General features: G+C 44.1%; 1 protein-coding gene across 1 annotated transcript in view; it reads left to right on the forward strand.

Annotated features, from left to right (window-relative positions):
• Positions 1-3,228: 3,228 nt before the first annotated feature.
• Positions 3,229-12,996, forward strand: part of LOC308166756 (structural maintenance of chromosomes protein 5-like) — a gene marked incomplete at both ends in the record, with an annotated part of 17,904 nt that continues 8,136 nt past the window's right edge. Inside the window, 6 exons of the mRNA XM_080541081.1 lie at positions 3,229-3,356; positions 10,161-10,302; positions 10,643-10,695; positions 10,814-10,976; positions 11,447-11,581; positions 12,025-12,165. Coding sequence (XP_080397207.1) covers positions 3,229-3,356; positions 10,161-10,302; positions 10,643-10,695; positions 10,814-10,976; positions 11,447-11,581; positions 12,025-12,165 — 762 coding nt within the window. The remainder of the gene's footprint in view (positions 3,357-10,160; positions 10,303-10,642; positions 10,696-10,813; positions 10,977-11,446; positions 11,582-12,024; positions 12,166-12,996) is intronic.

Below are 12,996 nucleotides of genomic sequence, written 5' to 3' on the forward strand. Positions count from 1 at the left end.
AGTGACTGTGCGTTACTATTGCGTTACTACCTCATAACTTAGGCTAAATGCAGTATTTCTTTGTAATGTTCGATAGTAAACAAACATTTGTTTGCTTTTCTCGCGTCTTGGGGAGTGACGTCAGTGCTCACGTTTTCAACACGAGGTTACAGCAGAATCGCTCACGTGTATCACCACGCTGATTGCACAGTGTAAACAGAAGCGTAGCCTACACAATGGAGCGAGAACAGAGATATGCGTTAAATAGCTGGAAATATAAGGATTATTTTGAGTTTGTGTCAGCAAAGGATGACAAGAACATAAATGTTCGTTGTACACTCTGTGCTGGCAAGAAAATATTGTCCTGTGGTAAAAGCACAACATCAAATTTAATGCCGAGCTCCCTACCATTCTACTACCAATCTACCAATCTACTACCAATCTACTACCAATGCCGAACTCCCACGTGAGCAGGCCGGGTTCCGACGCGGGAGGTCGACCGTAGATCAAGTCACCCTTATGACTCAAGACATCGAGGATTGCTTTTCGGCAAAAAAGAAGGCCGGGGCCGTCTTTATAGACCTGACGGCTGCCTACGATACCGTATGGCATCACGGCCTCTCCTGCAAGCTGCTCCGCCTGCTGCCGGACAGGCACATGGTCAGAATGATCATGGAGCTCATCCGTAACCGCAGCTTTACCCTTACCACCGGTTGCGGACAGCTAAGCAGGCTTCGACGCCTTAAGAACGGCGTCCCTCAGGGATCGGTCCTGGCCCCCCTCCTCTATAATATCTACACCTATGACCTGCCCAACACACTCTCGCGGAAGTACGCCTACGCAGACGACCTCGCAGTGGTGTACTCTGCTGGAAATTGGCAGTCTGTGGAGGGGATTCTGAGCCAGGATATGCAGACACTAGTGGCATACTTCCGGAAATAGAGATTGAAGCTTAGCGAGGCAAAGACGGTATCGGCTGCCTTCCACCTTAACAACAGGGAGGCTAAACGTGAGCTTAGAGTATACCTAGATGGAACTCCCCTGCCATGTTCCGCTGAGCCAATCTATCTCGGTGTGACATTGGACAGGACTCTCACGTTTCGCCGGCACCTCGAGTCACTGCGCAAGAAGTTAACAGCTTGTGTGGCGTTGATGAGGCGACTGGTTGGCTCGGGCTGGGGCGCCGGCGCAAAGACCTTGCGCACGGCAGCCCTAGCCCTCGTTTATTCAACTAGTGAATACTGCGCCCCAGTATGGTGTTGCAGTGCCCACACCCGCCTCATCGACTCGCCTATAAACGAAGCCTTGCGCATTGTGACAGCATGCCTGCGTTCTACCCCCGTGGACAACCTTCCCATCCTAGCAGGCATCCAGCCCGCAGGCCTCCGTCGCATGGGAGCCACAGCACGTCTCGCCTGCTGGGCCGTGGAGCTTAATAACCATCTGCTCCACGATAGGCTCACTATAACAGCGGAGCCCTCCCGGCGTCTCAAGTCGAGACACCCATTTGTGCCTGCCGCACAGGATCTCAGGCAGCAATGCAGAGATCTTAACATCAGTGCGGCAGGATGGGCGGATTATATGTGGCGCGCGGAGTGGGAGGCAAACACCTCCAAACTCCGCGACCACATCCCAGTCGCCGGCCCTGAGCCCCTCGGGATGGACTTGCCAAGGCTATCCTGGGTGACGCTCAATCGTCTCCGGACCGGCGTCGGGCGTTTCCGCTCATCAATGCACAGATGGGGCTTGGCCCCAAATGCGTCGTTCGAGTGTGGCGCAGAGGACCAAACCGCAGACCATGTTATCCTGGATTGCCCGGTGTACCACCCACCCAACGGGATGCATGGTCTGTCGGTACTAGATGACGAGACGATGACGTGGCTTCTGGAGGGGTGTCCAGAAATACGTATAGCCCGGGTGAGCCCCTCAACCAGGTCTCGGGGTGGTAAAAGGGTAGCCCCTCGGCCCCGAGCCTGGTGGAGTGGAGAGGAAAACAACTACCCATACGCCGAAAGAAGATCATTAAATATGCCATTAGGCTAAAGATGTACCTGCCTCTGTATTGCCTTACTGGTTGCTGCAATCATAACAGCAGAGAACAATAATAAGAGAACAATTATGACAAAATACAGACAGACGAGACAAACAACAACATACATTGCTAATTGAAAACATTACAACCATAACAAGCCAAAATGGCTACCGTAATAGAATAGGGGAAGGTGGATCTACATACTATAATATACAAACTACATTCTACAATATACTTAATACGGCTGAATATAATCTATTACGTATAACTGGTGACAATTTCAAAGGAAACAAGAACAGTCAGCCAAACAGTAAGAGGACAGTGCATGCTGACAACTACCAAAAGATTGTTGTTGTTGCTGCTGCTCTTGTTGTTGTTGCTGCTGTTGCTACTAGTAGTAGCACACGTTGTTGTTGTTGTTGTTGTTGTTGTTGTCGTCTCCTCTAGCCACCTAACGTGGGAAAAAAAAAACGGAATAATTTTTGCACAAAGGTTACACAGAAATGTCAAACGAATAGCATGCAGCAACATTTTCTATGATGAGTATTTGCATTTGCAAACAATACATTTTTAAACTGTACAATTTTCACATATCACATATCACCCAGCAGATGCTGATGTTAGTAGATGGCAGTAGTCATAGTCAACATTTCCCTCTGCATTGTAGCAAGGAAGGGTGTTACACTGTGTTTTGTCTTCAGATTAATATGCATTAGATTAATGCTAAAATAAGGGGCAGGCTTACTCAACAATGCTTCAAATGTGTCACTGTACAACAATAGTCGCAAAATAAATGTATATTGTAATATGAATAGTATGTTAATAGATGTCATAAATGTGCTTGTCTCATGAGATTCTTCCTGTGATACTTTTTGGAGTGCATCTTTTTCACGTGAGTAGTAGTACGTCACTACCCTCTAGTGGACGTACGTGTGTACTTAATGAGACGAGAGCCATACATACGTTTAGATCTGGCTCAAATTCTCCACAACATTTTTAGTAAAAATATAAATATATAAACACTTCAATAGTGTGTCCTAGTGATGTCCTATATCAGAAAAATAAATCAATAAAAATAAAATAAATAAATACATTCTACACGGAAGAGCAGCACGTGACTCACATTGGTACAATCGTCAGGTGACAAGCGCCCACTGAAGGCGCGAATGACTTCACCGCTTTTGGTTGCGTCTTCTGTTGGACTTCTGTCGAGAGTCATGGCGTCTGTTAGGAGAAAAAGTCACCTGTCCGCCCTACTAACTTCAGACGACCAACCAACCAACCCGAGTACCTCTGGAGATTTTGTCGAAGGATCCATACTCCGCATCACCATGAAAAACTTCCTGTAAGTCTACTCACGGCACCTGTGCTTCAACTTCAATGCTAAGCTAGCCGGCTAGCCAACCTACCCACCTCCCCGACCTGTGCTTTTAGTCCAGTAGTAATAGGGTTACACCCGGAACAAATTTGTAACAAGCTGAATTTTTCAGGATATGTTCAGAATACCTTTAGGAATGACATACTAAACGTCCCCGTGAATCCCCCTTGTGCTCTCTGAGATATTCAAGATGGCGTCCAAAATGGCCGCCATTTGGAGATTTTTCCGTATCTCAGGCTTAAAACCTGATACAAATGCAATTAAAAGGTTAAAAATATGTTTTTTTAGGGTAAGTAAGTCAATTTCATCATTAGTGTCTTGAATGGAGACATTTCATAATAATAAATCACTTCAGTCATCATCCTCATCATCAGAAATTGGTGTTGATTCTTCCGTTTCTCCCTCATCATCTAGTAAAGATGGCATTGGTGCTGCATTGTTGCATGTTTGACCACTGCACTTTGTACACAAGGCAGAGCAGTGTACCCCCATCTTCCTGCAGCCACATGACACTCCACAGCCATCTGCTCTGCAGCCACAAGAGATCATGTTGAGCAGAGTGTCTGGAGCAATGTGGCGGTCAGTCACAATCTGTTGGCTGCAATGGCCTTCCCATCCATTCCTGAACAATGAGATATGTTCTGAATGAATGTTGCTTGGCTGCAGCACTTGTTGGAGGCAAAGTTGCCAACTGGAAGGATGAGGAAAGTGAAGTTCTGCTGATTGCCTTATTGTAAGCAATGTATCGGAACTGATCCAGTGATTCACAACTGGAAGCTCCATACAGCTTCAGGAGGAAGCTTTCACCTGCTTGTTGTACTTGCTGATGACTACTTGCAGCATTGATGAATGTGTCAATTAGATCATACTCTTTCTTCTTATGCACCAGATTGAATGCCTTACGCTTCCCTTGGCGATACAGAGCAGATACAGTGTCACATCCAGTTATAGCATGTAACACCATCAGATATTTACTGGTGTTACCAATGCTCCCTTGAATGTCATGAACCCTGTACACAGTTGTGGGGTTCTTGCAGCATAACATGTAACGGTCCATGTTTGTGGTTGCTTGAGCCACCAGCATTACCAGCAGGTCAGTGTCAGTTCCAACAACAACAACTGGTTTGATTGACTCTGCCAATGACAGAGCAGTAGAGACTATCAATGCATCTGCATCAGCTTGTGCCTGCTTCACCTGAACACCTGCTTGACTCAGCAAGTCACTGAGCATCTCTATCAAACGCTCCTTGTTGTGGCTATTTGCTAGAAATGCTGCCTGAGTTGTTGTGGTTGGCATGTTCTGATCAAATAAGATGTCACTGGATGTGGACTTCTTTGCCCTGCGCAGTTGCTCTGCTGCCTTGGTAGAGATCAAGCTGTAGCCATCAAACACAGTTACAGTACCAGCCCCATAGGGTTTCAGGATGTAGGCAATGTAGCAATGGCACACATCTCCGTAAGTAGATGGCTGTGGCCACACCACAGACTGCAACAGATGGCCTCCATCTAGAACAAACTTGCAGTTCTTTGGAATGTTAGGTTGTACAGGGGCAAATGACTTGAGAAGAGTACCTAGAACACTCTTGGTTGTCTTTCGCATGACACCATTATGAAACAGGGATGGAGGTTGAGGAGCAAGCTCATATGACATGAACTGCTCCATGTCAGAACTTGTCTTTAGGACACAGGTGATCCTGTTGAAAAGGAGACTGGGATTCACTACCATGTTTTGTCCCCTGACATTGATGGTGTTTTTATCCCCTATAGTCTTGACTGTCAGTGCGATGCAGTGTGATTTCTGAGAACTTTTTTCCTGTTATCCTGGAGGCTGCAGCCAGACCAATCTGGACTGCATTGTCACAATTGACGGATGTGTCAGCTATAACACCAGTAGCTATAGACACTAGGTGATCAGGCTGGTAACCTGCAAATGGTGGATGTATCTCCAGCCACTGCATAAAGACATCATAGTCTTTGCTGTCTTTAGCCTGAGTGGATGATCGGAGATCTTTGTGTTGTTCAGAGGTAGCACTATGCACACCGGTGAACTTCTCCAAAGCATCACACACAGGGACGCAGTAAGGCAGTGCATGCACCCATTTGGTCAAGGTGCTGTCTGTTATTCCTCTACCATGGGTCATCCCTCCACTAGTTTTCAGCATCCTCATCAGGAACTGCTCAATTGTCTGGTCAGAGAAGTTGCCAGACCAGAACTCGTTGGCTCGAAGGATGGTGAAGTACCCCTTTGAAGAGAACAATGTGTACTCCTCAGGTGGCATGACTTGTTAGATGGAGTTCATCTGCTGCAAGTACAGTCTTGCAGACTTGGCATATGGAAGATGACCTGCTGCATGGAAATGTGGGATCATTCCCTGCACACAGTGAAGATGAAACTTCCAGTTGCCTGTCCTTTCGGCTCTGATGAAGTTGAGCATGAGGAACACCTGGTTGATGTATTGTACCCATAACTTTCCTGTTCTGCTCTGTGTGGCAGCTTGTTCCAGGTGATGAGTGAGAAACTGTTGAAACTCTCGTAGAGTTTCATCTTCGTTGACCTGAGTTGCATCTTCATCTTGGTCAACTATATCTTGATACAGATTGACCAGATGTTCCTTGTCAGTCTGATTTGCCCAGTCTGACTTCTCTAGCAGTACAGAGATGAGGGCCAACAAGGTCAGAATGTGAGCACGCACTGCTCGAGAGAAGGCATGACCTTTGAGCATATGCACCACTGAACCTTTGGCATACACCCGTTCCCACAGCTCTGCCAGCCCGCTTCCTGTCATGATCTGCCCAATGCTGCCTGGAAATGACATCAGCAGGTGGAACCCACCAAGTCGCACCATCACTTTGTCCAAGTCTCTGGAGGCAGCAACTATCTCAGAGGCCTTTTGATACAGGGGTTGGTCGAATGTGACTGGGCAGATCTTGAGGTTGTGCTTCTCACTCTGTGTTTGTACAAAGCACAATGCAGTGTAGATAGTGCTTGGCAAATAAAAACTAACAATAAAGACATTGTGTGATTAGACAAAATAATGAATAGCATTAGACAGGCCCCTCTTTTTCTAAAAAATGACTTCAAAGTTACAAATGGGCTTAAATGGTGCCTGGGCTTAATGGGTACACTATGTGAATGTTGTGTCATTGTCACATTAATGACCTTGTAATCTTGGTTAACTTTAATTTTAGCAGTGTGTCAATGGTGAATTTATATTCCTTGTATGAGAAAACATATATTATGTTTTAAGCCTGAGATATGGAAAAATCTCCAAATAGCGGCAATTTTGGACGCCATCTTGAATATCTCAGAAAGCACAAGGGGGATTCACTGGGACTTTTAGTATGTTATTCCTAAAGGTATTCTGAACATATCCTGAAAAATTCAGCTTGTTACAAATTTGTTCCGGGTTTGACTCAATTTTGAGCTAATGCTCTTGGACTATTTGTGTTGTCAGTGGCTGTGTTCGGAATAGCGTACTAGCATACTGCATACTAGCATACTCAATGAGTATATACTGCATACTGCATACTAGCATACTCAATGAGTATATACTGCATACTCAATGAGTATATACTGCATACTGCATACTAGCAGAATCAAGGACCCCAATTGAAATAAGCCAGTGGCTTTCTTGGGTTTTTATCCTGTTAGTTGACCTTGTATGTAATATGTACTTTCATGTACCTACTTCTGCAAATCTTCTAATAAAGTTTTCAATCAATCAAGCATACTCAATGAGTATATACTGCATACTCAATGAGTATATACTGCATACTAGCATACTCAATGAGTATATACTTCATACTGCATACTAGCATACTCAATGAGTATATACTGCATACTGCCTACTAAATTCACAAATTCACGGCTTAGTATCCGAAAACCAGCCGTCCATTATGCATACTGCATTCTCGCATACTGCCTCCCAGAATGCATTTCGCCGGGAGCGGCGAATTTAGACCTCCATTTTAAACCTCCATTAGCTAAAATATGTAATTTTGGCTTTACAAGTGTTAACATGTCATTTTATGAAGTTTTAATATGTTTTCAGGCGAGAAAGTAACCACATATATTCCCAAAATGTGTCCAGTTTACCAAAATAACCCGTTTATATATCTGATCTGACGATTTTTTGCGTCTTCCGTTCGCTAGCTGCGTTCGTAAAATCGCCCTGGAAATATGATCAGCACTCATGGAATGCCTCTTGTCCAATCAAATTACCTGGTCCCTTTTTGACGTTGCACCCAGTGTGCGCTCCGGCGCTCTCAGAGCAACTTTACGAACGCACCCTACGTTTACCTTCACACACTCGACAGAAAAATCGTAACATAATTACAACACGTTGTAAAATGATTTGGGGGCCAATATCTTTAGCTAGCTCAAGTAACTAGCTTACTATATTGTTGTCTTAACAGTTGGTAAAATAACATGATTAAAATAAATATATACGAGCAATAACATATCGTGGGCTGCAGCAAGCACAATAACAACCCAACCTGTCCGTCTGAAGCTACAATACTGGGATCATTCGTGATTGGGCTACAAGCAGTCAAATACTAGGTGAACATGTGTGTAAGACACAAATAAACGTGGATTTCATGCATTTCATGTGGCATATTTGTAATCATGACGACTAGCCTGGTCTAAGAATGCATTTCACCATGTTAATGTAGTGAAAATGCCACCGCTCATCCATGATCAGACTTAGCTGGGGTGCTGCAGCTGAAGAGTATCAAATAGAGTGCAAGAAAGCAGCATCTGCATCTGCACACTCAAATATGTGCAAAAAAACTATGTTTATTGCAAGCTTTCGGTCCCCAGGCTATCGGACAATGTAAACAAAAGCTGTATGAGTTTGACGAGGCTGAAAGCGCACAGGGTTGCCAGATGGGATTGACAATTTACAGCCTAAACTTTCTATAACCTCAAAACCAAGTAGCCCATTCGGCGGTAACCCGCCCCATCTGGCAACTCTGGACGCGAAATGCATTTAGGGAAATAGGAGACGAGCTAGTGTCCATCAAAACCGACTTAACATTTCCTGGAAATAACTGCTCGCCTACTAAATTTCTCGCATACTCAAATCTCGCATACTGTACGTTCGGAACGTACTACATACTCAAAATCTACGTCATATCTAGTATGAGTAGTATGCTAGTACGCTATTCCGAACACAGCCAGTAAGTTGTTGATGGCTAAATCGTGAGCCAACATTGGCTGGCTAGCTAGCTGGCTACCTCTGCATTGCATACTATGCAGTTGCTGGTCTGAGTGAGTTGCAACTACTTACTGTTGCTGTTGTTGTTGTTGTTCTTCCTGTTCTTGTTGTTGTAAATGTCTTGAGATGCATCCTCTCGTTTTCGAGAGGGTCCTAATATAATAATACAATCATAACAGCAGAAATAATAAGAGAACAATTTATGACAAAATACAGACAGACAAGAGACAAACAACAACATACATTGCTAATTGAAAACATTACAACCATAACAAGCCAAAATGGCTACCATAATAGAATAGGGGAAGGTGGATCTACATACTATAATAATATACAAACTACATTCTACAATATACTTAATACGGCTGAATATAATCTATTACGTATAACTGGTGACAATTTTAAAGGAAACAAGAACAGTCAGCCAAACAGTAAGAGGACAGTGCATGCTGACAACTACCAAAAGATTGTTGTTGTTGCTGCTCTTGTTGTTATTGCTGCTGTTGCTACTAGTAGTAGTACATGTTGTTGTTGTTGTTGTTGTTGTTGTTGTTGTCTCTAGCCACCTAAAGTGCAACCCAAATTGCTGTTTCACCGTCTAATAGTGCTGTCCCAAACGACTATTTTTCTAACGATTAATCTAGCGATTATTTTATCGGTTAGTCGATTAGTCTAACGACTAATTTGTCGGTAAGTCTAACGATCATTTTTGTACTGTTCGGGGAAAAAAACTTATTTGTCTCCACCTCACTGCTATAGCTAACGTTACTCTCGCTGCTATGTTATGATTAGCTAAATTGATGCTAACGTAGCATGCGAGCTACGAGCTAGATAACGTACAGTAGGTGCTCGCACCACAATGACAATAGGCTACCGTAGCTAGCCAGCTACATAGCTAACGTTACTAACACCAGAAGACAAGACATACGAACTGTGGTGAGCTACATTGCTTGTGTAACATTAGCTAGTAGCTATCCATTTTTAGATAGATAGATAGATAGATAGATAGATAGATAGACTTTATTTGTCATTGTTACAGTACAGGTACCAAACAACGAAATTTAGGAGGGGAGGCTCCCCTGGTGTTTAAGAAAGGAAAAAGAAACACATTTTGGAAAAAGCATAGATGCATAAAATCACAAGAAGATAAGGAGCTGGTTTACATCAATAGAGGCTATGTACACAATCCACTGTACTATACTGCACAGATAGTCAACTAGGGTTGTCATATTGCACAAGAAAGTATTTTTTCACATTTTTTTTAAAGTGTCACAGTTTGCAGGCTTGAAAATGTACATGTTTGTGCCTCAGCACTAGCTGCCATTACAATCCGTCCGGACTTTTCACTCATACACTTAATTGTCTCGCCTGGTAAAATAAAGGTTTAAAAAAAAAAATATATAAAATAAAAAAAAAAACGCCATTTTGTTTATTTACGACTAACCGACGCATATTACGCAAACCGACGTATTGACGTAGTCGATGACGTCGATGACGTCGACTAATCGTAACAGCCCTACCGTCTAACATGGGGCCTCTCTCTTGGCCACAGGACCTACGACCACTCAGTAGTAATCCCAGGACCAAACCTGAACATGATTGTGGGTGCCAATGGAACAGGGAAGTCCAGCATCGTCTGTGCCATATGTCTGGGTCTGGCAGGCAAGACGGCTATCCTGGGCAGAGGGGACAAGGTGAGTGGCTGGGATCTGTCAGTTGCAGGTCACTTTGACCACAGCTTGAACTTTTACCTTTACCAATCTGACTGCTTGTTTTTTACAAAAGTGAAAGATGATGATGATGATGGTTGTTGTTGTTGTTGTTGTTGTTGTTGTTGTTATTATTTGTCTGTTACAATGTCATACATGTCTGTTGAAATTGCTGGAGCTCCACAATTCCAAGATGACCTCAATGATATAACATTTTCTGCCACAGTAATTGAGTATTAAAACATATGCCACGGTGTGACATTTGCGTTTATGTTGGTGGTAGCTAGCCAGTACACAACACAAACTTGCATTTCCTTCTGAATAGGTCGGGCTGTATGTGAAGCGTGGCTGCAACAAGGGATCCGTTGAGATTGAACTGTAAGTCTTACGAAAATAAACACTACCTACCCCATCATCACTGATTCCCTTCTCCTTATGACGATACAGTCGTAACATAAACATAACCGATATTCCCCCACCTCTTTTCCCTCCCCAGGTACAAGAACGGAGGGAACCTGGTGATCACTAGAGAGATCCACGTGGACAACAACCAGTCTGTGTGGATGATGAACGGGAGGCACAGTGGCCAGAGGGCCGTGGAGGAGGAGGTGAAGGCGCTACGCATCCAAGTTAGCAACCTGTGCCAGTTCCTCCCTCAGGTACGTGTGGTGGAACCCAGTTGAGATGGCATGACTCACTCCTCAAGCTCAGATACTCACACCTGCTCGCTCTGTCGAATTGCTAGCTTTGAAATATTGTTTTTCCGATAGCGTAGCTGGTGAACATCGGGTATTTTGAGGAGACGGTCACGTGTGTTGGCAAGGTCAGGGGTCACAAGTTCGGGACTCGGTCGGAGCAAGAGGAATTGTAACATGAGTGAGGGATGAGTGAGGGATGAGTGAGGGATGAGTGAGGGATGAGTGGAGGAGTGATAGGTAGGTACTTTATTGATCCCAGAGGAGAACAGTGAGTGAGTGTGCAGAGAAGGATGGATGAAGGATGGGTGACTGATGGATGAAGGATGGGTGACTGATGCAGGCCATGTTTTAGGATATATGCACTAGCCATAGGACCGAGGTCTTCTTTGGTCCAACCTGCTCTGACCGCCCTTTGACCTCTGACCTTGCAGGAGAAGGTCGGGGAGTTTGCCAAAATGACAAAGATCGAGCTTCTGGAGGCCACAGAGAAGTCTGTCGGGTCGCCGAAGATGTACGAGTACCACTGCGAGCTCAGGACCTTCCGCACCAAAGAGAGGGACCTGGAGGTGAGTGGGACCCAGTTGAGATGGTAAAACGCTGCTGTTTGCAACAGCTTGACGTCTGTTTCGTGAGCGACACATAGCTTACACCAAAATAGATTTTTTTGCAGAACAACTCGCTAATATCTGATGGTGAAAAGCTTCTAGACTAAATATTCTTGTCATCTTTAAAAAAACATGTCTATTACTTGCTGTGGTAAATCTGAAATCAGAAATCAGTCATTCAAATCAGTCATTCAGTCACGGTCGGTCAGTCAATCACTGTCAGTGAAGCGTTGTTGTCGAGTTGTCCGATTTTCCAAAGTGGGCATAGCTTAGCGATAGGTCTATTCTAAATTGTGAATTCACCTCATCTACACACAGAATTAGTTTTTAATAACGCTGACCGTACCGGAAAGATGTGTTGTTGTTGTTCTTCTAAGTTGTGTGGTTGTTTTGTTTTGTTGTAGAATGTGGTGAAGGACAAGGTCAGCTTCCTGAAGAAGGCCAAGCAGAGGAACGAGAGGAACAAGAATGACGTGGAGCGCTACTACGAGAAGAAGAGACATCTGGACAATATCCAGATGCTGGAGAATAAGAAGGCCTGGGTGGTGAGTGTCGTGACTCGTGGTCCTCTGTGGCTCAGTGGGTAGATCATGGTGCTTACAACTCTTAGGTTGTGGGTTCCTGTCCCACTGGGACCATCTATACTGAAAAATCTATACTCACTGCTGTTGTAAGGCGCTTTGGATAAATTGTAGAAATGCGAGATATATATATATATACTGTATATGTTCACAAACTAACATAACTGACTAGATCTGCTTGTTAGGAGAGGACTATAGGAGGACTGCAAAAAATATATACCATGAACCATGACATGGAATGTTTACACCTGATCGTATGTGTGTCAGTATAAAGGGTTAACACCTCCTCTTCCCTCCAGGGGAAATAGAAGAGTTTTGATTGGTGTTATCTGGACATTTGGCTGGTTTGGGGTGTTTCTGACTTAATCATTTGGAATTTCAGGTATTTGGAAACATCAGGGAAGGTGAGGTGAGCAGGCAGGATGAGTATGCAGCAACAAAGGAGGTCAGAGCAGGCAGGCTGAACAGGTAGCAAGAGTAACATACCAGTAGTAGTGCTGTTGAAAGCTTCATTATTTAAGAACCGGTAATTGTAAAAGGAGAGAGTTTGGTTAATGTTTGGTGAAGAGCATATTCGTTGGATAGAGAGAGTTCCCCCCAAAGTGTCCCCCCCCAATGTGTGACTGACTATTTCGCCCTTGGCTTCAACACATACTGTACAGTCACAGTCAGATAATGCATCACTTCTCCCGGAAGATTGTTGCAATTACATATGCTTTGCTATTCACATGTTTATTTATTTTGTTTTCATTGGAACAACACAAAAAAAGCAGAGAAAAAAAGCCAAATCTGATA

This window comes from Nansenia antarctica (assembly GCF_963989245.1).
Source record: "Nansenia antarctica genome assembly, chromosome: 10".
Lineage (NCBI taxonomy): Eukaryota > Metazoa > Chordata > Actinopteri > Argentiniformes > Microstomatidae > Nansenia > Nansenia antarctica.